General features: G+C 44.6%; 1 protein-coding gene across 1 annotated transcript in view; it reads left to right on the forward strand.

Annotated features, from left to right (window-relative positions):
• Nucleotides 1-3767, forward strand: part of LOC115478791 (replication factor C subunit 4-like) — a 46942-nt gene extending 43175 nt beyond the window's left edge. Inside the window, exons 10-11 of the mRNA XM_030216394.1 lie at nt 1799-1915; nt 3282-3767. Of these exons, the coding sequence (XP_030072254.1) occupies nt 1799-1915; nt 3282-3368 (204 nt within the window). The 3' untranslated portion in view covers nt 3369-3767. The remainder of the gene's footprint in view (nt 1-1798; nt 1916-3281) is intronic.
• The last annotated feature ends 17867 nt before the right edge of the window (nt 3768-21634 follow it).

Genomic DNA, 21634 nt, shown 5'->3' on the forward strand with positions numbered 1-21634 from the left:
TTTTTTTTTTTTTTTTTATAAAGGCAGCATAGGTGCTTATAGGCCTTTTCTAAAATAGTCTTTCAAAACTATCCCCAATAGCACACGCATTCACTCACACGCATTTTACACTTGCTCCAACAGTGTTAATGTGTGCTTGTACTCCTGTATTTTATGAAGTAAGTGTGTACATTGCAACTCTGCCCTGGCTGTTCCCAGGCTCTGCTTCCAGGAACATTTACACACCGTGTGTATTTGGCTATGCAGTTTTAGAAAAGCCATTTCCTATAAGGAAAAAGCTTTATAAAATAGCCCAGTTGTCTCTAGGAATAATGCTTAGTATCTCTGGCTCTAGGTTCGTTATATATGCCTGACATTATTGGACTGAATTATTGACAGATTATTTTTTCTGGTTTCACTGCTACAGACAGGACAGTTTTCTCATGGCTTGTGACTTAGTTTGAACTCTAGAACATCCTGTGGTTTAAATACACTGGGGTTCTGGTTGCAAGGGGGGGGTGGGGAATGATAAAATCATCTCTCTATATAAAAGGCAACACCAACGTTCTATGAAGCCTCCAGCCGGAAGTGTGAAGGGGGCGAGATATCCGGTTTCCCTATGAGTGTCTGCCCCGCCCTCTCTGTAACACAGTCAGTGAAGGAAAACAGCAGAGCACGAACTCAAATCGCTGGCTCTGTAACAGTGAAGGACTCAGAGGGGGGAGGGGAGAGAGGGCAGGGACACACACACTCCCACATGCACACAGAAGAAAACATTGCTAGCCCCCGTTTCATTTGCATCAGAAACGGGGCTTTTTTACTAGTTTATGATAAAAGATATGGATGTATATAATATGTAAGCCGCATTGAGCCTGCCATGAATGGGAAAGTGCGGGGTACAAATGTAACAAAAAAAAATGTGTTGTATTTTTCCAAGGTTACGTTATTGGTTCTGTTAATAATGTTGAATCATCAATAAAAATTGTTTAAACCTAAATACACTCTAACTAGGAATGGGCCAAAAATACTGGAATAAATTTTATATAGTGCATATGCCACTCAGTAGAATGGAGTAACCAAAAATCTTCACTTGGTGTATGTTTATAGTATGTGTGGACTAAGTGCTGGGATGTTATTATATGTTAAGCAGCTGGGCCTGTGCACCAATTCATCTTTTAACTGGATTTGGTTCAAGGAGAGTTACGCTGAAATACTCTATTTTCCTCTCTACAGAGGGTGCAATGACTTGCCCAGGGTCAAAGGTTGTGTTGGAAGAAGTGAGATTTGAACCCTGGCTTCCCTGGTTCTTAACTTACTGTTATAACAACTAGGTTGCTCTTCCACTGTCTCTTGCACACAGTTGATGCCTTTTTATGAAAGGCAAAACAACTATCTTCTCAGGTTACTCTGTAATACGCTTTCAAGACTTGCTGGTTTTGCAGAAAAATATGCAAAATGTATCCAAAAGACCATAAAATACAATGACAAAATTGTGTATTGTGTTGAAGTTCTTTGAGACTAAATCCATGTTGTAGCTTCTTGTACAGAATGGGTCCAGTTGTAAATGTTACTCATTTCCCGAGCAGTAGTGAAGTCTTTACATAATTCATAAAATCAAACAGATCTTGCTTCTAAAATATATTGAACTACTTATGTCATGAGCATTTATTAAATATGTGAAAATATTTGTGGGCTAGTAGTGGTCACAGCCAGTAGATTTTAATCTAATAGATGTATGCTACGAACCCTTTAATTAATTATCTATGGTTTTATTGTATGTCATACCCTGCTTATGTTCCTTTCTTGTGCTTGGCTATAGAACCTGATAAATGAAGGCCACACAGCTATACAACTTGTTAACCAGCTTCATGACATCATTGTGGAGAGAGACGACCTCTCAGACAAACAAAAATCTGTTATTACTGAAAAACTTGCTGTAAGTGTACATAAGTTAATCGGAAACAAGCTGTCCTCTTGTCTGCAAGCTATTTTGTTTGGACAAATGCATTCATTTTCTGTCAACAAGCAGGAATGAGTTGGGAACACAAGTGTGTGACATCAGATTGTGCTGGAATGGAACTGTTTTTCCACAGTTTAGACTCTAGTGAAAAGGCATTCCCCCACCCAGCAGTCAACTCAGTACCTTAGTGTGTTTCTCCCACTCGACAACAGACATGTGACAGAATTCTCTTTATTTTGCCGTACTTGTATCCCACATATTCCCACCCATTTGCAGGCTCAACGTGGCTTACAATATGTCATAATATCAATTAACATTAGCATAGTAAGAAACTCAGTATATTGATGAGAATTAATACGCTGGGGCTGGACAGACTGAGCAGGGCAAGAAGGGAGTATGTGCCTCAGAGTAGTAGGGACCTCGCTTCAACTTGCCAAAAAAACACCTAGATGAGGAGGGTGCAGATGTCCACCATGAGAGGATGTCGTGACCTGTTCCACCTTTTTGTCAAAAAAGGTTATCTCCACGGCAAGCAGCACCTGGCAACCTCTTCTGGACCTCCTGTTCTTTTCGGTGAGCCTGGTAGCTAGGGATTCCCCCATCTAAGAATTTGGCCTTGCTTTTCCTTGGAGAAAGCAGGGATACTTACCTGTATTCTCCCAGAACAGCAGACCATTCATTTTCACATACACTCCCACCTCCCTTTTGGAGTTGTCTCCTGTCCTGATACTCTTGTACTGCTGGTCCCATGCTCTCATGGTGGGGACATTGGCACGTCTTAATGCTGTAGTTCGCTGTGTCAAACATTCCACGCCGGGTGATGTGGATGACATCACCACATGTGAGAATGAATGGCCTGCTGTCCTCAGAGAATACCTGCTACAGGTGAGTATCCCTGCTGAATGTAATTCTGGCCCACTGTTATCACTGGAGCTTATGCATTATACTATCTGCTACCACATTTGCTTATTTCCGATCTGAGAAAGAAGGGCAACCTTCGAAAGCTAATCAAGAAATGTATTAAGTTATGTCCAATAAAAAAGGTATCATCTTATTTTCTTTTCCATGTTTTATTTTGTTTGATTTCTATTGATAACCTTTAAGAGTGGACTAGCACGGCTACCACACCTTTCTTTGTCTGGAAATACTTGACTATGTTAAACTTCACTAATGTATAGTCTGCACTCCTCTGCTGCATTGTGGGTTCAGTTTTCTTACATAAATGTTAGCCTTTGTTTAACTACCTCCAAACTGTTTGACATGCTTTGTTTCCCTCTTGTGTACTTACTAATATTCTCTTCATCTCAGGATTGTTATGAACTTAATTTTTTTTTTCTTGCAGGAAGTTGATAAATGCCTGGCAGATGGTGCTGATGAATACCTACAGTTGATCAGTCTTTGTGCCATTCTTGTGCAACAGCTGACTTAAAACAGCTGAATTCTTTCTTTCTTCAGTGGATTTTGAATACATTTTGAATTTATCTGGTGTATTTTTTTAGTGAGATATGCTAGTTTTCTGAATTGTTTAGAAATAGTGTGCTCTACTCTTGTATAGTTTTGTAATTAAAAATGTAGTATTCTAGGCTGTACAGATTGCTTTGTACTGCATTCTTGACAGACATCTGGTATCCAGCAGGCTGTCCTGGAACCGACTGGATAGTGTCAGGATTGTGTTTTTTAAAATTTTCTTAAAATTCCACTAAGTGAACCCCATAGTGCAGGCAGTGATGCTATGGCAAGTTCAGATCACGTAAGGCATGGCCTGAGCAAGACCGTGCACTTTTGATTCAGGAAGAGAAAGAAGACAGGTACTTTAATGGTCCTAGGTGGCCAATGAGCAGTACACAGAAATACTAGAAAAAGATGACAGACAGACCATACCGTGTTGCTAGCCTGTACATTGAAACCAATAGCTCAGGATCTACCTGTTCTTTTTCACAGTGCCTTGGAACTTGGTTTCTGCAATTCTGATATTGTTCTTGTTTCCACCAGTTACACTGAGGCTGTTGCACACATTTTGCTACACTTCATTAACAAAATAGTTCCTTATTACTCTTGAGTTATACCCCTTTTCATCCTATGCCCTCCTCCCCCCCCAAAAAAAAAAAAAATTCCAAAGCTTCCTTTCTACTGAAAAAGGTTTAACTCCTGTGTATTTATACTTTGAAATTATAGATCTTGGTCTGTCTCCCATATGCATTATCAGGAATATGGTTAATCATGTCAGAAGCTACCCTCTTGACCACTTCCATATGGTTTGTATCTCTTCATGCTGTGGTCTCCAGAACTGCACACAGTACTTCAAATGAAGTTTCACTAGACTTAATACAGACCCACTATCTCTCTTCCCTTTTTTTCCTACTGGCCATTTCTTTCTTAAGGCCTCCAAACGTCCATCTGGCCTTTCACAGCTCATGCTCTTCTCTTACGCAAAATAGAATTTCACCCCTCCTACTGTTCTACTCCCTTTCGAGTTTCACAAATCAAATTGTGGTGAGGCCCCATTAGAGTACTGTGTGTAATTCTGGAGACCACACCTTCAGTGGAGGAGTGGCCTAGTGGTTAGGGTGGTGGACTTTGGTCCTGAGGAACTGAGTTTGATTCCCACTTCAGGCACAGGCAGCTCCTTGTGACTCTGGGCAAGTCACTTAACCCTCCATTGCCCCATGTAAGCCGCATTGAGCCTGCCATGAGTGGGAAAGCGCGGGGTACAAATGTAACAAAAATAAAATAGATACTATTGGAGATTCTACATGGAATGTTGCTATTCCACTAGCAACATTCCATGTAGAAGGCTGCGCAGGCTTCAGTTTCTGTGAGTCTGACGTCCTGCGCGGCCACATTGGTGATCTGCAAGGGCCGACTTCTAGTGGAATAGCAACATTCCATGTAGAATCTCAAATAGTAGCAACAGTGGAGGAGTGGCCTAGTGGTTAGGGTGGTGGACTTTGGTCCTGGGGAACTGAGTTCGATTCCCGGCACAGGCAGCTCCTTGTGACTCTGGGCCAGTCACTTAACCCTCCATTGCCCCATGTAAGCTGCATTGAGGCTGCCATGAGTGGGAAAGCGCGGGGTACAAATGTAACAAACAGATGCATGCAGAATGTGGTTGCTCCACAGGGCACTACTAAAATGGTCATAAGTCTTCATCATAAAGTGTATGGGGACAGACTTAAACATCTCAATATGAATACTTTGGGGGGAAAAAGATGAGACACGAGATATGATTGAGACATTTAAATATCTCTGAAAGAAAGCTCTGGAGCAAGGGGGCATAAGATGAAGTTAAAAGGGATAGACTCGGCAGTAATTTAAAGAAATGCTCCTTTATGGAAAGGATAATGGATGTGTAGAGCAACCTCCCATGGAGATGAGGACTGAATTCAGGAAAGCGTGGGGTAGGCATGTGGTATCTCTTTAGGGGGTGAAAGAGATAGTGGATGGTATGAATGGGCCCATATGGCATTTATATGCCATCATTTTGTATGCAGCAGCAGCTAGAATGCTGCTTTTCTTACTGGGTGGTCTGGATGGCCCATGCTGGCTTTTATCTGCTGTTGACTTACTATATATATATATTTTTTTTTTTTGTTACATTTGTACCCTGTGCTTTCCCACTCATGGCAGGCTCAATGCAGCTATAGTAAGCGACAGCAGATGGGCAGACTGGATTGTTCATTTCTTTAACAGTCATATTCATAATCAACAATGAACATGATTGAGTATCATGATCTTTCTGGGACATAAGACCATAGCAGTCCACCCGGCTCTGTCCTTATGTTCCAACTAGTGCAATTGCTGTCAAAGCCCACTCCAGCAAATCCAAATCTGTCTTGTCATTTACAGGACACAGACCGTAAAAATTTTCCTGACACTCCTCAAGTTCCAAATTATTGGAGTTTATGTTGCTCCTCTCCAAAACTGAACACAGTACTCCAGGTGGGGCCTCACCAGTGAGTGACCTGTAGAGGGGCATCAACACCTCCTTTCTTCTGCTGGTTACATCTCTCTATGCAGCCTAGCATCCTTCTGGCTACAGCCACTGCCTTGTCACACTGTTTCATTGCCTTTAGATCCTCAGATACTATTGCCCCAAGATCCCTCTCCCTGTCTATGAATATCATCCTCTCACTTCCTAGCACGTATGTCTCCCTTGGATTTCTACTCCCAAAGTGCATCACTTTGCACTTCATTGCATTGAATTTTAATTGCCAAACATTAGACTATTCTAATGTTTGCTGATCCTTTTTCATGTTTTCCACCCCTCTGGTGTGTCCACTCTTACAAATCTTGGTGTCATCTGCAAAAAGGCTAACCTTACCTTCTACCATTTCAGCAATGTTGCTTACAAATATATTGATCATAATCTGCCCCCAGTACCAATCCTTGAGGCACTCCACAACTCACCTTACCTTCCTCTGAATGAACTCCATTAACCATCACCCTCTGGCATCTGTCTGTCAATTAGTTCCTAATCCAGTTCACCACTTTGGGTCCTAACATAAGCCTATCAAGTTTATTCAAGAGCCTTCTCTGAAGAACCGTGTCAAAGGCTTTGCTGAAATCTAGGTAAGACTAATTATTAACTGCCAAACTCTAGATCTTCTACCTTGTTATCTACACCTTTCTGGGTCAACCTTCTGGCAGATTTTGGTATCTACTACTAGGCAAAACTTATTAGAACATCCTTTTCCACCAAACATTTGGAGAGCCAGCTGGTGAACAGATGGAGGGAACAAAATCCTGTGGTCACTGCATTGGTATGCTTGGTACATGGCCACTCTTGTGACTGTAAATGTGGTTTTGAGCCCCTTAAGACACTGATGAATGTTTGTATTGTTTGATTCCTTTTCTATATTACAAATGATGTACCTTTCAAACTTTTTTTTTTTCTTATGAACTAGTCTGCACACTACTTTGCTCTATTTGTCAGATAAAGTGGTATAGAAAATCTGAATGAACTGTAAACTATGTGTAATGTTTTGCAGAGGAGACACTGACAGTGGATACCATGTATCCAGAAGTCTGAGGCTGTTGCAGATTAAGGTGGTGATCTCCAGCAAAGGGAGACATAATCTAATGGAGAAAGAGGACAGCTGGACACATGGTACCAGGTCTTGCAAAATCAACCCCCAACTCCATCTTGTGTTGACATGAAGAATCTGTTTGCAGCCCTGACTGTAAAAGAGCTGAAACCATCTCAATCACAGGAGGAAACTACAATCAAAATCCCAAAGCTGCTGGATCAGTGGCTAATAAGAAAGATAGTGGTGGTTGATGATCCTCTTCTAAGGAGTACTGAAGCACCCATCTGCCAGCCAGACAGGTTGTCTAGGGCAATGTGTTAGTACATAAGTACATAAGTAGTGCCATACTGGGAAAGACCAAAGGTCCATCTAGCCCAGCATCCTGTCACCGACAGTGGCCAATCCAGGTCAAGGGCACCTGGCACGCTCCCCAAACGTAAAAACATTCCAGACAAGTTATACCTAAAAATGAGGAATTTTTCCAGTCCATTTAATAGCGGTCTATGGACTTGTCCTTTAGGAATCTATCTAACCCCTTTTTAAACTCCGTCAAGCTAACCGCCAAGATTTGAGCTGTAACAAACTTTGCTGAGACTCATCAAGCCTACTGATCACTATCCTACGCTGCTCATCCATGTTGGCACAGATGATACTACTAGGTGTTTCCCACTGGACATGTCAAGCAGGATTCCATGAAGCACCTAGCCACAGAGGAAGTGTTCTCATCAATCCTTCCTGTTGAAGGTAAAAGCCGGATGAGGGAAGCTTGCATCCTGGGGCTGAATGTATAGCTGGTGCCAACCTGTGCACTTCGGCATCATTGACCCTGGGATGATATTCTAAGAGCTACTGCGCGGTGATGGTGTCCATCTATCAAGGAAGGGACAAAGTGTCTTTACTAACAGACTGGCTAAACTGACAGAGGACTTTAAACTAAATTGGGTGGGGAAGGGTGAGAAGCTCCAAAGTCACTAATAACCCTTAGAAGGGCAAGACATACCTTTATAGAACCGGGGGGGGGGGGGGAGTAAAATATGGAGAGCCTTATATACCAATGCTCGTAGTACGGGAAACAAATTTCTAAATCTAGAGGCTGCAATGATAGAAGCCAATTTGGATTTAGTGGTAGTTACTGAGACATGGCTCACAGAGAACCATGATTGGGACAGTTATACCTGGTTATAATCTCAAGGACAGGGTAGGAAAAAAGGGTGGCGCGGAATTACATGTTAACAGAATTGCAGGACATGGGGCTAAGGAAGAGGTGCTGTGGGTTAAACTAGTAAGAGGAAAAGGAAAATGTATTTACATTGGTGTAATGTACATGTCATCCTCCGTCAGAAGAAATGGACAGATTTAATGGAAGACATTCACACAATAGCTAATAAAGGAGAGGTACTACTAATAGGTGACTAATATTCTGGACATCAATTGGAGCATCCTTGCTGCAGTGTCTTCTAGAAGCAGAGATATCTTAGATTCTCTACAGGAAGAATTTTTCCAGCAGTAGGTGATAGAACCAATGCGCAATGGAGTGATTCTAGACCTGGTGCTTACAAATGGGGAAAATGTTTCTGATGGTAGGTGGAAGATATTTGGCATCTAGTGCCTACCGCATGGTGTGGTTTAATATTAAGACTGAGGAGAAAGTTTTATTTGAAATTGAAGGTCCTAGATTTCAAAATAACTAACTTTGCTGAGATGAGGGAATTTCTCAGGACAGAGTTAGTTGGATGGGAACAGCTGAAGACAGTAAAATATCAGTGGGCAAAACTGAAAGGAGCTATTCTAAAGGTGACAAACTTTGTTAGAAATTACATAAACATAATAGGAAAAGAAGGCCACTCTGGTTCTCGAACATAGTAGTTGAAAAGGTAAGGAAAAAGGAGAAATGAGATCTTACCTGCTAATTTGCTTTCCTTTAGTCCCTCTGGACCGGACCAGGATTGGACTGATGGGTTGTGCTCGCCTACTAGCAGGTGGAGACTGAGAAAAAAATTCTGACTCTACAGAGCCAATAGGAGCCCTGGTCATGTGACCTTTGCCTCAGTATTTGAATAACAAAGCAGGAAAGAAAGACCTGTGCCGTATGGAATCCTAGCAGCCACAAAATTCCTTGGCAAAACCGAGTACTAGAGCTCACCAGCAACTCTCATCGGAGAAGTGGTATGGCTCATTTGTATTAGAGCTCGCCAACAACTCTCACCAGAGAAGTGGCATGGCCCATTCATATTAGAGCTCATCAGCAACCACCAGAGAAGTGGTATGGATCTCGTAAAGTTTTATATACATAGCAGTATCTAAACATCTGTTTTTGTTTTTTTAATCGTTCCACAAACTGTAAGGGAATGTATACACTTGCTACTGAATAAAATAATCGAAAGAGTGGACAGAACCTGGTCCGTTCCAGAGGGACTAAAGGAAAGCAAATTAGCAAGTAAGATCTAATTTCTCCTTCCTTAGCGTCCCTCTGGACCAGACCAGGATTGGACTGATGGGAAGTACCAAAGCAGTAATCTGAAATAGAAATATTCATACTGCATAGGCCGCCTCCTGGCAACAACTAATATGTAGTGTGGCTCAATGAGCAAAAGAATGAAGCTAAGAGTAGGTGGCCATCTTACCAATGCTCATCAAGAGCACCAAAAATTGCTGTAGTAAGAATAGGGCCAGTTTCTGAAATTGTGGGATATGTTGTAATACTCTGTGGAACTGCCCTCTCAGTGAGAAGACAAATAGAAGTTCTCATTTCCTCAATCCGTCGACATATAGCGGGTTAGAAACAACCAAACCCATACATGTACTGGCTAGAAGGACGAAACAAATAAGAAAAACACCAATTGGGAAAGGTGAAAACGCGAAACTACAGCAGGCCGAAAAGAAGTAACCAACTGTAGAAGTACTCCACACATGGATCTACTTACTGCAATGGCTACTAGGAAACACTGCTTGAAGAGGAAAAAACATTATAGAAAAAGGCTATGGCTACCAGGAAACAGTGGTTTAAGAGGAAAACCTGAAATAAAACCGTGGTTTAGGTGAAGGCCCTGAAATAAAAAACAAGGGCTACCCGAAAAACAGTGCTGTAAAGAGAAAAAACCCGTAAAGGACACCAGAAGAAAACAAGCCAAACAGAGGACCTACGAGAGCTGAAAGATTAAGATTGTGAGACTAAGATCCTTAAAGTAAACGAGAACTTCCAAAAGGACGAAGCCATATCAGGCCTCAGAAACAGGAAAAAACAAAAAACTGCAGAAGAAAAGAGTAATCCTTTATGAAAACCAACAAAAAAATGAATCAAGAACAAATGAGAGACGAGGCTCAACAACGCAACCGCTGCATAGAAAGAACTACTGAAGCGTAAAAATGTGTTCTTAAGTAAGAAAACTCACAAAAGAGTCAAACCATAAGACCAAATAAAGTGTGGTATGGATGAAAGATGGAATATATATATTTCTAAAATATAAGACAATGCCTTGTGAGTTGACGGAAGAAAGACCCCTGCTTAAACGATGGCGTCTATCCCTGACTCCGCCAAGAGTGTTGCTGGACGGAAGAAGCAAGAAATGTTTGTGAAGCTGAAGGCAAAAAAGAGATAGCCCTGAAGAGTCGCAGTGAGGTAGCAACGCTGAAAGGATGAGCGTCCATTCACTTAAATGCAGGGTGAGACAACTAAGAAAAAATGACTTGTAATGATTCGATTGCCGCCACATGGTCAGCTGAAAAGGCAGTTAAACGAATATCCACCCATGACAAGAGCCTCACTGATTACAAACTCAAAAGTATACTGTTAGTTCTTCCGCGGTGGATGGCAGAACCGATTGCCATGGCAAAGACCAACATAACTCTCCCCGTCTTGTTTGTCCGTAAAGGAACAAACTTCACCCGCAGGTAACCGAAATGCTGTGGTCCCCCAGAAAATACCATATACATACAAGCTTCTGCCAAAAGGTATACTGCACGAAGCACCCCTATGACTGAACTAAAGTTCTTGTGATAAGTAGATGATACTTAAATATCGCGATTGATGACCCTGAGATTCCAAATAGGATGAAGGAAAAAGTCCTTCTTGGGAACTAGACCGGAAAATTGTACTCTGTAGAATAGAGCGAGGAAATGGCCGAAGACTCAAGGTCCCCAAGAAAAATATAAAGCTGCAGAGGAGACTAAAGACTCTGCGCCAACCTGACTAAAGGGAGAACATTAGAGATATCTGAAGAGAGGTCCAATAAGAGGCCTGGCTACATGCACCACCCAACCTAGAGACTGTAAGAAATGCACCACCCGGTGCATTACTTGAGAACTCTGCTGATAAGACAGTCTCCAATTAGCCCGTCGTCTAGGTAAGGATGAAAACGAGGATCCCTTGTTTCATGAGTGGTGCTGCTACTACGACCGTAACTTAGGAGAACGAGCGCATAGCTGCCGCGAGACCGAAGAGCAGGGCACGAAACTAGGAATGTCAACCTAGAATCGTAAAGCGCCAGAATCTGCAATGAACCTGCCAAATAGGAACATGAAACTAAACCTCTGACCTATGCAAGGCCGTTAAATACTCCCCTCGCTGAACTGTCACCATGACTGACCGAGGATTCCCCATACAAAAAATTGTGACCCTAAGAGTGTGATGAACATCCTATTAGATCTAAAATAGAATGGAAGGAAGAGTACTGCCGAAAATGACCGGTTAATGCTTAAGCAAAAAAACTAGCCATTTTCTGGGGTCTGGGGAGAAGAGGAAGGGTGACCAAGGACACTACCTAAATAGGGCTGCAAACCCCAGCCCTATCCCTGTGGCATCTCATAGCTGGTTAAACTCTGTCTATAGGTGTCCACCAGTTCTGGTAGCACACTCTGGACAGGAAAATTTATTTTTTTATTTATTGTTTTTATTTTTTTTTTTTTTGAGTAGGTTCAACCATTTGCTCAGTATGGACATATGATTCACTGACCTTTAATTCCCTGGATCTCCCCAATCCTCGTACCATGGTCATGTCTCCTCCCTCACAGACATGTACCAAACCCACACTCCTTAGAAAGGAATGCTAGACTTTTGGTCTTTCACATTACAGCAATACTTATGTACCGAAGACCTAAATGCACAAGAAGTAAGCGAGTTCCCTTCCAATTGAAAGGAAGCTCTGGAGTGAGGGCGCATAGAACGAAAATGGAAAAAGAAAAAGACAGACTTGTAAAATACTTTAACTGAAAAGGTGAATTAGTGCCACAGCCACTTGGAGAAAGCGGTGGAGACAAGACTGACCTCTAAGGAAGAGGAAGGGATAGGAGATGATATGCATAGGCATACTGAACCAACCCAGAAAAGGAGAAATTAGACCTTACCTGCTAATTTGCTTTCCTTTAATCCCTCCGGACCGGCCCAGGATTGGACTGATGGGTTGTGCACGCCTACCAGCAGGTTGGAGACTGAGAAAAAAACTCTGACTCTAGCGAGCCAATAGGAGCCCTGGTCATGTGACCCTAGCCTCAGTATTTTCATAACAAAGCAGAAAGAACAGTCTGTGCCTCAAGGAATTCAAGCAGCCAGAGAGCACTAGTAAGTACGTGCTCTTATTATAATGGCTCACCGAGTACCCTAACCAGAGCATCGGTATGGCCAGACTATCCTGGCTCACCACGTACTCTAACCAGAGCAGCGGTATGGCCTTATCACAATGGCTCACCGAAAACCCTAACCAGAGCATCGGTATGGCCCAATCATTGTGGCTCACCACGTACTCTAACCAGAGCAGCGGTATGGCCTGCATAGAAAATGCATCATCTTTTTTTTTTTTTTTTAAACTTGCAAACAAAACAGCTCTGCAACCAACACTTGAACATAGAAACTTAGACAGAAATATAGAACACGGGAGGGGCCTGGGCCGGTCCGGAGGGATTAAAGGAAAGCAAATTAGCAGGTAAGGTCTAATTTCTCCTTCCTTAGCATCCCTCCGGACCGGCCCAGGATTGGACTGATGGGACGTAACAAAGCAGTAGTCCTACGGGAGGGACCCCAGCAGACCCGCTGAAATCACTCGCGACGCAAAAATCGCCTCCTGCCGACACTGCACATCAAGCCTATAATGCTTAGAAAACGAATGGAGAGAGGACCAAGTCGCTGCCTTACAAATCTCCGCTGGTGGAACCAATGAACACTCGGCCCAGGACGCAGCTTGCCCTCTAGTTGAATGAGCTTTAACAGAGTTCGGGACAGCTTTACCTGCCAAAAGGTAGGCTGACCCTATCATCTCCTTGATCCACCTAGACAATGTGGGCTTAGAAGCCGCCAACCCCTTACGGTGACCGGCCAACAGTAGAAAAAGACGGTCCGTGCGTCGAAAATCTTCAGTAACTGCGAGATACCGCTTAAGCACTCTTTTAACATCCAGAGTATGTAACTGTCGCTGTTCCTGCGTCCCTGAGGCCGATCCCAAAACAGGAAGAAACACTGACTGGGACAGATGAAAACGGGATACCACTTTAGGCAAAAAGGAGGGAACCGGACGAATAACCACACGCTCATTGGAAAACTGCAGAAAAGGAGATCTGCATGAAAAAGCTTGCAACTCAGACTCTCCGAGCCGATGCAATAGCCACCAAAAACACTGTCTTAAGCGTTAGATCCTTCAAAGAACATGCTTGCAAAGGCTCAAAAGGTGGTTTCGTGAGAGTCGAAAGAACCAGATTAAGATCCCAAGATGGAAAGACTGATCTTACCGGAGGACGAAGAAGGCTGACTCCCTTTAAAAAACGAGCCACCTCCGGAAGACAGGAGAAAGATTTACCCCGAATCCGACCTCTAAAGCAGGAAAGAGCTGCCGCTTGCACCTTAAGAGAAGAAAGAGACAGCCCTTTATCCAACCCTCGCTGTAGAAAATCCAACATCTGAGGTACAGATGCTCGAAACGGAAGGATGTCAGCCTCTGCACACCAGGCCTCAAAAATTCTCCAAGTACGAATATAGTTTAGCGAAGTGGAACGTCGACGAGACCTAAGCATGGTGGAAATCACCGGTCCTGAAAAACCCCGTTTAGCTAAACGGGCTCGTTCAAGAGCCAAGCCGTAAGACAAAATCGACCCGGATCTGGATGTGGAACTGGCCCTTGAACCAGCAAAGTCCTGTGAACTGGTAGCCGAAGAGGAGGCGCCACCAATAGCCGCTGTAGATCCGCGTACCAAGGACGCCGCGGCCAATCCGGTGCTACCAAAATTACCGGTCTTCCGTGATCTTCGATCATCTGTAGGAGACGGCCTATTAGCGGCCACGGAGGGAACGCGTAAAGAAGGTCGGAGGGCCACTGTTGCAAGAGAGCGTCTACCCCTGCCGCTCTTACATCCTTTCGACGACTGAAGAAACGAGGGACTTTCGTGTTGAGATTGGATGCAAACAGATCTAGAACTGGAGTGCCCCAACGCTCCACTATCAACCGAAACGCCTGATCGCTGAGAGACCACTCCCCGGGATCGAGAGTGTGGCGACTGAGAAAGTCGGCTTGAACGTTTTCCACTCCGGCCACGTGCGATGCTGAAATGGCCGAGAGGTGAATCTCCGCCCAGGCGAGGAGACTCTCCGCCTCCCGACACAAGAGACGACATTTCGTTCCCCCCTGACGGTTGACATAGGCCACTGCCGAGGCATTGTCCGAAAGAACTCTGACCGCTTTGCCTATTAGTAGAGCCCTGAAGTGCTGCAGGGCCAACCCGATCGCTCTGGTCTCCAACAAATTGATTGATTGAACTGCTTCCATTTGAGACCAAAGACCCTGGGCCCACTGCCCCAGGCAATGCGCTCCCCAGCCTCGGAGACTGGCATCTGTTGTTAACGGTATCCAGCGAGATTCCAAAGGCATGCCTACTGTGAGATTCTTCATCCGCAGCCACCAAAATAGCGAGCTGCGCTCTCTGTTGCGGAGAGGCAGACGCCTCCATAGTGACTCCCTCTGAGCGGACCAACGCGATAGAAGAGACCACTGAAGAGGCCTCATATGGAGTCTGGCCCAGGGTACTACTTCTATGGTGGCTGCCATGGATCCGAGAATCTGAAGATAATCTCGAGCACACGGACGCTGCTGTTGAAGAAAGGCCCGAATCTGAGACTGGAGTTTTAGAATCCTGGCCTGCGGTGGAAACACTCGGCCTTGTGTCGTGTCGAACGTGACGCCCAAATACTCCAGAGATTGAGAAGGAACCAACCGACTCTTTGACACATTTACTACCCAACCTAGAGACTGCAAGAACTGCATCACTCGTTCTGTGACACGACAACTCTCTTGATAAGACTTTGCTCTGATTAACCAGTCGTCTAGATATGGATGAACAAGAATCCCTTCCTTCCTGAGGGCCGCAGCCACCACGACCATAACTTTGGTGAAAGTGCGGGGAGCTGTCGCCAGACCGAAGGGCAGAGCGCGAAACTGGTAATGCTGCCCTAGAATTGCAAAGCGCAAGAACTTGTGGTGAGCCGGACGAATGGGAATATGCAAATAAGCCTCTGTGAGATCCAAGGCTGTCAAATACTCTCCCTGGCGCACTGCGACTATGACTGATCGCAGGGTCTCCATCCGAAAACTTGTGACTCTGAGAGCGCGATTGACTGGCTTGAGGTCCAATATAGGGCGAAAAGAGTCTTCCTTCTTGGGAACTACAAAATAAATGGAATACCGGCCTTGCCTGTACTCGGGAGGGACTGGACAGATAGCGTGAAGATCTAACAGCCTCTGTAGAGTCTCCTGAACCGCCCTCACCTTGAGAGGAGAACGACAGGGAGACTCCAGAAAGGCGTCTGCAATAGGCCTTGCGAACTCTAAGGCATAACCGTCTCGTATAACTTCCAAGACCCACTGATCTGAAGTTATGTGGGCCCACCTCTGATAGAACTGAGAAAGACGAGCTCCGACAGGCACCAGAGGAGAGGCCCTCGCCCCTTCATTGGGAAGGATGGGTCTGTGATCTAAAACCTGGAGAGGAGAAACTCGCTCCTCTGCGAGTACCCCGAAAGGACTGTGTCCTATTGTAGAATCGAGATTTATGAGGTTGAAAACCCCGACCAGTCTGAAATCTACGTAAACCTCTACCTGGACCTCTACCGGACAGGCGGGGTCTATCTTGCGGCAATCGAGGAACTTTAGCATCTCCTAAGGAATTAACCAACTTATCCAATTCTTCCCCAAACAAAAAGGAACCTTTAAATGGAAACTTGCTCAATTTGGATTTGGAGGCCGCATCCGCCGACCAACCTTTCAACCACAGCGACCGGCGAGCAGCGACTCCCAAAGCCAAAGACTTAGAAGATGCTCGCAACAAATCATATAAGGCATCCGCCAGAAACGCCGCTCCCGTTTCAATCCTAGCCACCTCTAGATCAATAGCTTGAAGATCATCCGAAGTCCTGTCCAGAACTCTCTCTGCCCACCTAAAACAGGCCCTAGCCACTAAGGACCCACAAATGGCAGCCTGTACTGCCAAGGAAGAAACATCAAAACTATTCTTGAGCAGAGAATCCAGACGTCTGTCCTGAACATCCCGAAGAGCTGTTCCGCCATCTACGGGGACTGTATTCCGCTTATTCACCGCCGACACCACGGCATCCACGACCGGCACCTTAAGCAAAGACTTATCAACTTCAGGAACCGGATAGAGACGAGACATAGATCTGGACTGCCGGAAAACCGCATCTGGGGGACTCCCATTGCGCTTTAATAACATCCCAAATATCCTGGTGCATAGGAAAAGTCTTGGAAGCAGACCTAGAGCCTTTAATCAAGAAATCGACCTTACGGACTTCCGAAGCTGGCTGTAAATCTTCAAAGTTCAAAGTAGAAGACACCATAGAAATTAGCTCCTGCAAATCATCCTTATGGAAAACTCTGGCTACAGAAGGATCTTCTCCCTGAGCAAAAGAACTGGCCTCAGGATCTGGAGAAGAAGATTCCTCCCAGATATGTTCCGCCAGATCTTCCTCTTCTTCTAAAAAGGGCATTTCCTGATCATGAACTGACTCCAAATGCTCCCGCCAATCTCCCTCCCTAGATCTCTTAGAGGGAGGGGGAGCAGCCATACTCAAAGGCCCTGGCTCAGCTGAAGAATCCCCCTTCTGCAGCAAAAAAGCCTGATACATCTGGAGCACAAACTCAGGAGGAAACCCCCTTGCCTGAGTAGGCCCAGCCTGCATCAGTGCTCCTGCAGAAAAAACATCCAACGGAGGTACCGAAAGCCCTGCAGGCTGCGAGGGAGAAGGGGAGGACGAATTCAAAATGGCCACCGTTCGCGCCAAAACCGGCATTCCGGAGTCCGGGGGCGCGCCTGACCCTTCAGCAACCACGGGATCAGAGCGCGCCGGTGAAGAGACCGAACCAGCTGTCTGAACCGCTGCCGGCAAAACCGGACCCGACGCTCCCGCTAGCGCTGTACAATACTTACAAGCGCCTGAAGATGAAACACCGCGACGCTGACAAACGGAGCAGCGCTTAAGTTTTTCCGACATCGCTGACGCGCGCGTGCACGCGCGTACCCAATTCGCGCCGAAACTGTACTTTTTTTTTTTTTTTTAAACAGCGCTTCAATTAACCACACAAATCCCCCGAAAACAAATAGAGAAGGGAGCCAGACCAGGCAAAGAAATCTGTGCTCTTTATGTTCCCCTGCTGTGGAAATGCTAATCAGCCACACCACACACACTTGACAGTAACAGAGCTGCCTGCTCGTTTAATCAAAGGGGACTGAAGAGGTCCGTGGCAGAGAAACAAATTTAGCTTCTTTTTACATCTGGCTGCCTCTCCCAAAGGTAAAATCCCCTTGCTAATCAAAGGGCAACCCTTCCCTTTGAAATTGAATTAAATAATAAGGGAGGTGGGGAGGAACAAGGGGGGAGGGACCCGGGACACCCGAGTTTTCACCCCTGAGGCTGAAAGTCAACCAAACTGAAAAGAACACCTAACAAGCCTCAAAGAATTCCTGTGGCACAGAATAAAGGCAGACTAAAGCCAACAATAAAGAAAAAGCTGAAAGACAATATAGAGAGACTAATGGGCTCACTCCTACCTGCTGGGAGACTGAGAAAATACTGAGGCTAGGGTCACATGACCAGGGCTCCTATTGGCTCGCTAGAGTCAGAGTTTTTTTCTCAGTCTCCAACCTGCTGGTAGGCGTGCACAACCCATCAGTCCAATCCTGGGCCGGTCCGGAGGGATGCTAAGGAAATTACAATTTGCCAATGGTGAACTGATAGTGAGAGGCTTCAAGACTGTTGGAAAAGAAGGGAAAAACATGAATAAAGCATGCCTGCAGTTGAGTGATTTGGGAGCTTGATAGACAGGGCAGTCCCTCAGAGAATATGAGAGAGCTTATATATTCTTATGGTAACTAAAACAATATACTCTATGCCTATAGAGAAAATTTATCAAATTGTTAATAGAACACTGTATAATACTACAGCCATTAAGAGAAATTCTTAAATGAAACAATAAGAGAGGAGTCACGAGTAATTATAATAGGGCATGCCCTCTAAGGCAGCTGAGAGATTGGGTGCTTAATAGACAGGACTGTCCCTCACAAAATAAGAAAAGCTTATATATGCCCATGGCATGAGAACAACCCACTCTATGCCAATAGAGAAAATTATTAAGTTCGTAAAACGAGGGAAATTCTTGAAAAGAACTAAGCTATTATAGAAAGATGCTTATCTTGTTGGGCAGACTGGATGGACTGTGCAGGTCTTTTACTGCTGTTATCTTCTATGTTACTATGTGGAAAGTTTCAATCAATTGACCAGAACAGATAACGCAGATTGACCCCCAATCAATGGCAATGACAAAAGAAGACCAGAGTTAATAGTGAAGATGCATATAGGAACTTACCCCAAAAAGAATTTCCTCCAAGTATTGCCTGCATATACGATGTGGATTTTTATCACAGATAAAGAGTGCACAGAGATGGGAAAAAATACACTTTGGAACTGAAGTGCCCTTTATAAATGACGCATTGCTACAGGAGGGTTACTGAAAATGGCCACCGTTCGCGGCTCTTGCCCTGAGGCAATCCCCAACAGCGCGCCTAACACCTCCGCAACAAGTGGAGTAGAGCGGGAAGGCCAAGAAATAAAAGCCTGCGAAATCGGCTCCGAGATACGGAGACAACACCGGCCCCGATGAAACTCCGAAAGAACAGCAAAATTTATAAGCGCCGACTACGGCAACTGCGCGCTGCTGACAGTATTTTTATTTTCTTTTTAACCTTTTTCGCAAAGCTCTGGCGCTGACAAATAAAAACATGGCTCCTCAACCTGGCAGGGCTCTGTCTGGCCTAGCCCCAACACTTCGCACCACTTTTTTTTTTTTTTTTTTTAAACAAGCTGGACATCGCTGACTGTACCCGAAGAGGCCCTAAAGAAAATGCAAAACTCCGGCGCTGACCCAGCAGATGCTGTAGCCTCCTCTGCATGGCGGAGCTGTGTCTGACTGAGCAACAATACTTTGCACCGTTTTCTCTTTTTTTTTTTTTTTTTAAACAAGCTGGCTCCCCCTGCCCAAGCGTAAAGAAACGGAGAAACAACTGCTGAGGAAGAAAATGTTGCATCAAAAAACCCCAGACACCATTAAATTCTTGTCCTCTTTTTTTTTTTTAACAGCTAAGCCTGCTCGTTACAATTATGGAGCTCGTTAGCCATCTGAGAATTGTCTCCCCCCCCCCCTTTTTTTTTTTACAACTTGCTCATTTAAAATGCTGGGGAAGGGAAAAAAAATACTTGTACTTTTAACTTTCCATAGTGGCTGCCTCTCCCAAAGACATACACCTTTCTAAACAAAGGGTAGCCCTTCCCAGCTACGTATGGGGAGGGACCTGGGGACACCCGAGTTTAACACCCACAGAGGCTGTAAAAGAAAGGAAAAGAAATCCCTACCTGCCCACGTCTAACAGAGAATTCCTAGGCACAGAAGAAGAGGTAGCATTGTAGTTATTATTAACCTCTAATAAAAAAGACAAAGAGAGACTAATGGGCTCGCTTCCTACCTGCTGGGAGACTGAGAAAATACTGAGGCTAAGGTCACATGACCAGGGGCTCCTATTGGCTCTCTAGAGTCAGAGTTTATTTTCTCAGTCTCCACCTGCTAGTAGGCGAGCACAACCCATCAGTCAAATCCTGGTCCGGTCCAGAGGGATGCTAAGGAATGTTAGTTTTTATACATTACAAGATGACTCAGAGGAAGACAGGCAAAAATAACTAGAAAAGCTGTCATCAAAGTGAAGAGGCAAATGGAGGAAAAGATAGCCAATACAAAGTGCCATAATAGCATTGTGAGGCTCACAGCTGAGGGGGAGAAATATGTTGAAGCTGATAAGGGTAAAGCTGAAGTGCTAAATAAATATTTATATTCAGTGTTCACGGGATGAAAGGGCAGGTGCGGGACCGCAGAAAAAATGCTGAGGATGGATATATAGTACACCTGGACCGATTCTCGGAAGACTGTTTGTGAGGAACTGGCTAACTAGACAAAGCGATGGGGCCTGAAGGGATACATCTGAGGGTACTCATAGAACTTGAAGTTCAGGCTGCCTGACCTGTTCAATGCTTCCCTAGAATCTGGAGTAGTCCCAGAGGACTAGAGAAGGGCAGAGGTGGTCCTTCTGCAGAACAGCGGAAGAAAGGAGGTTGTGAATTACAGATCAGTCCGCTTGCCCTCAAATTGTGAGTAAACTAATAGAAATGCTTCTAAAGCAGAGGATTGTGAAGTTTCTCGAATTGAATGGACTGCAGGACAAAGGCAGATCTTGCCCGACCAATCTCATATTGACGTCTTTGACTGGGTGACCAAACAGTTGTATGTGGGAGGGGTGCTAGATGTGTATTTAGACTTTAGCAAAGCCTGACAGTTCCACACAGGCAATTGATAAGTAAACTGAATGTCCTCAGTATGGGACCTAAAATGACTGGGTTAAAAACTGGTTAAATGGAAGGAGACAGAGGGTAGTGGTAAATGGAGTATGCTCTTTGGAAAAGGATGTTACAAGAGATGTACTGTAGAGGTCAATCCTTGGGCTGGTTTAACATCTTCACGTGATATTACAGAAGGGCTAGTCGGTAAGGTTTGCCTCTGTGGATCTTTATTTATTGCATTTGTACCCCACCTTTTTGCAGGCTCAATGTGGCTTACAGTGTTATGATGCAGTCATTACATGATCTTAAATACACTCAGTAATAGGCTGGAGGTGGGTGATTTAGATGCAAGGTGCTAGTAGGTAAGGTGTTTTTGATGCACCAAACTCTGTAGTAGGGTAGGCACACTGGTGAGGTGTAAAATTCCACCTAAGGGTCTGTCAGTCTTTACTATTAATATTATTTTTTCCCCACACTGCTCAAGGGACAGGATAGATGTCTTGCCTATATACTCAGTTGTTGTCTCATAGCACACCACTGCAGCTCACAAACATCCCACTAAGGAAGAAAGAAAAGCGAGGTCAGACATTTGGCTTGGTTACAAACACAACAGCATACCCTCCCATTCTCTCTGCCTCTTCAACCTTCTCAAAACTATGCCAAATGCAACATTTTCCAAAAGAAAAGCTACAACAGCCTTCAGTCTTACCTCATTACTTGGAATCCCTGCACCTGTAAGAAGCCCTAGCTCCAGCCTCATTCTCCAGCTCTGATACCTGCAACTCCTCAATCAAG

Source organism: Microcaecilia unicolor, chromosome 10, assembly GCF_901765095.1.
Source record: "Microcaecilia unicolor chromosome 10, aMicUni1.1, whole genome shotgun sequence".
Taxonomy (NCBI): Eukaryota; Metazoa; Chordata; class Amphibia; order Gymnophiona; family Siphonopidae; genus Microcaecilia; species Microcaecilia unicolor.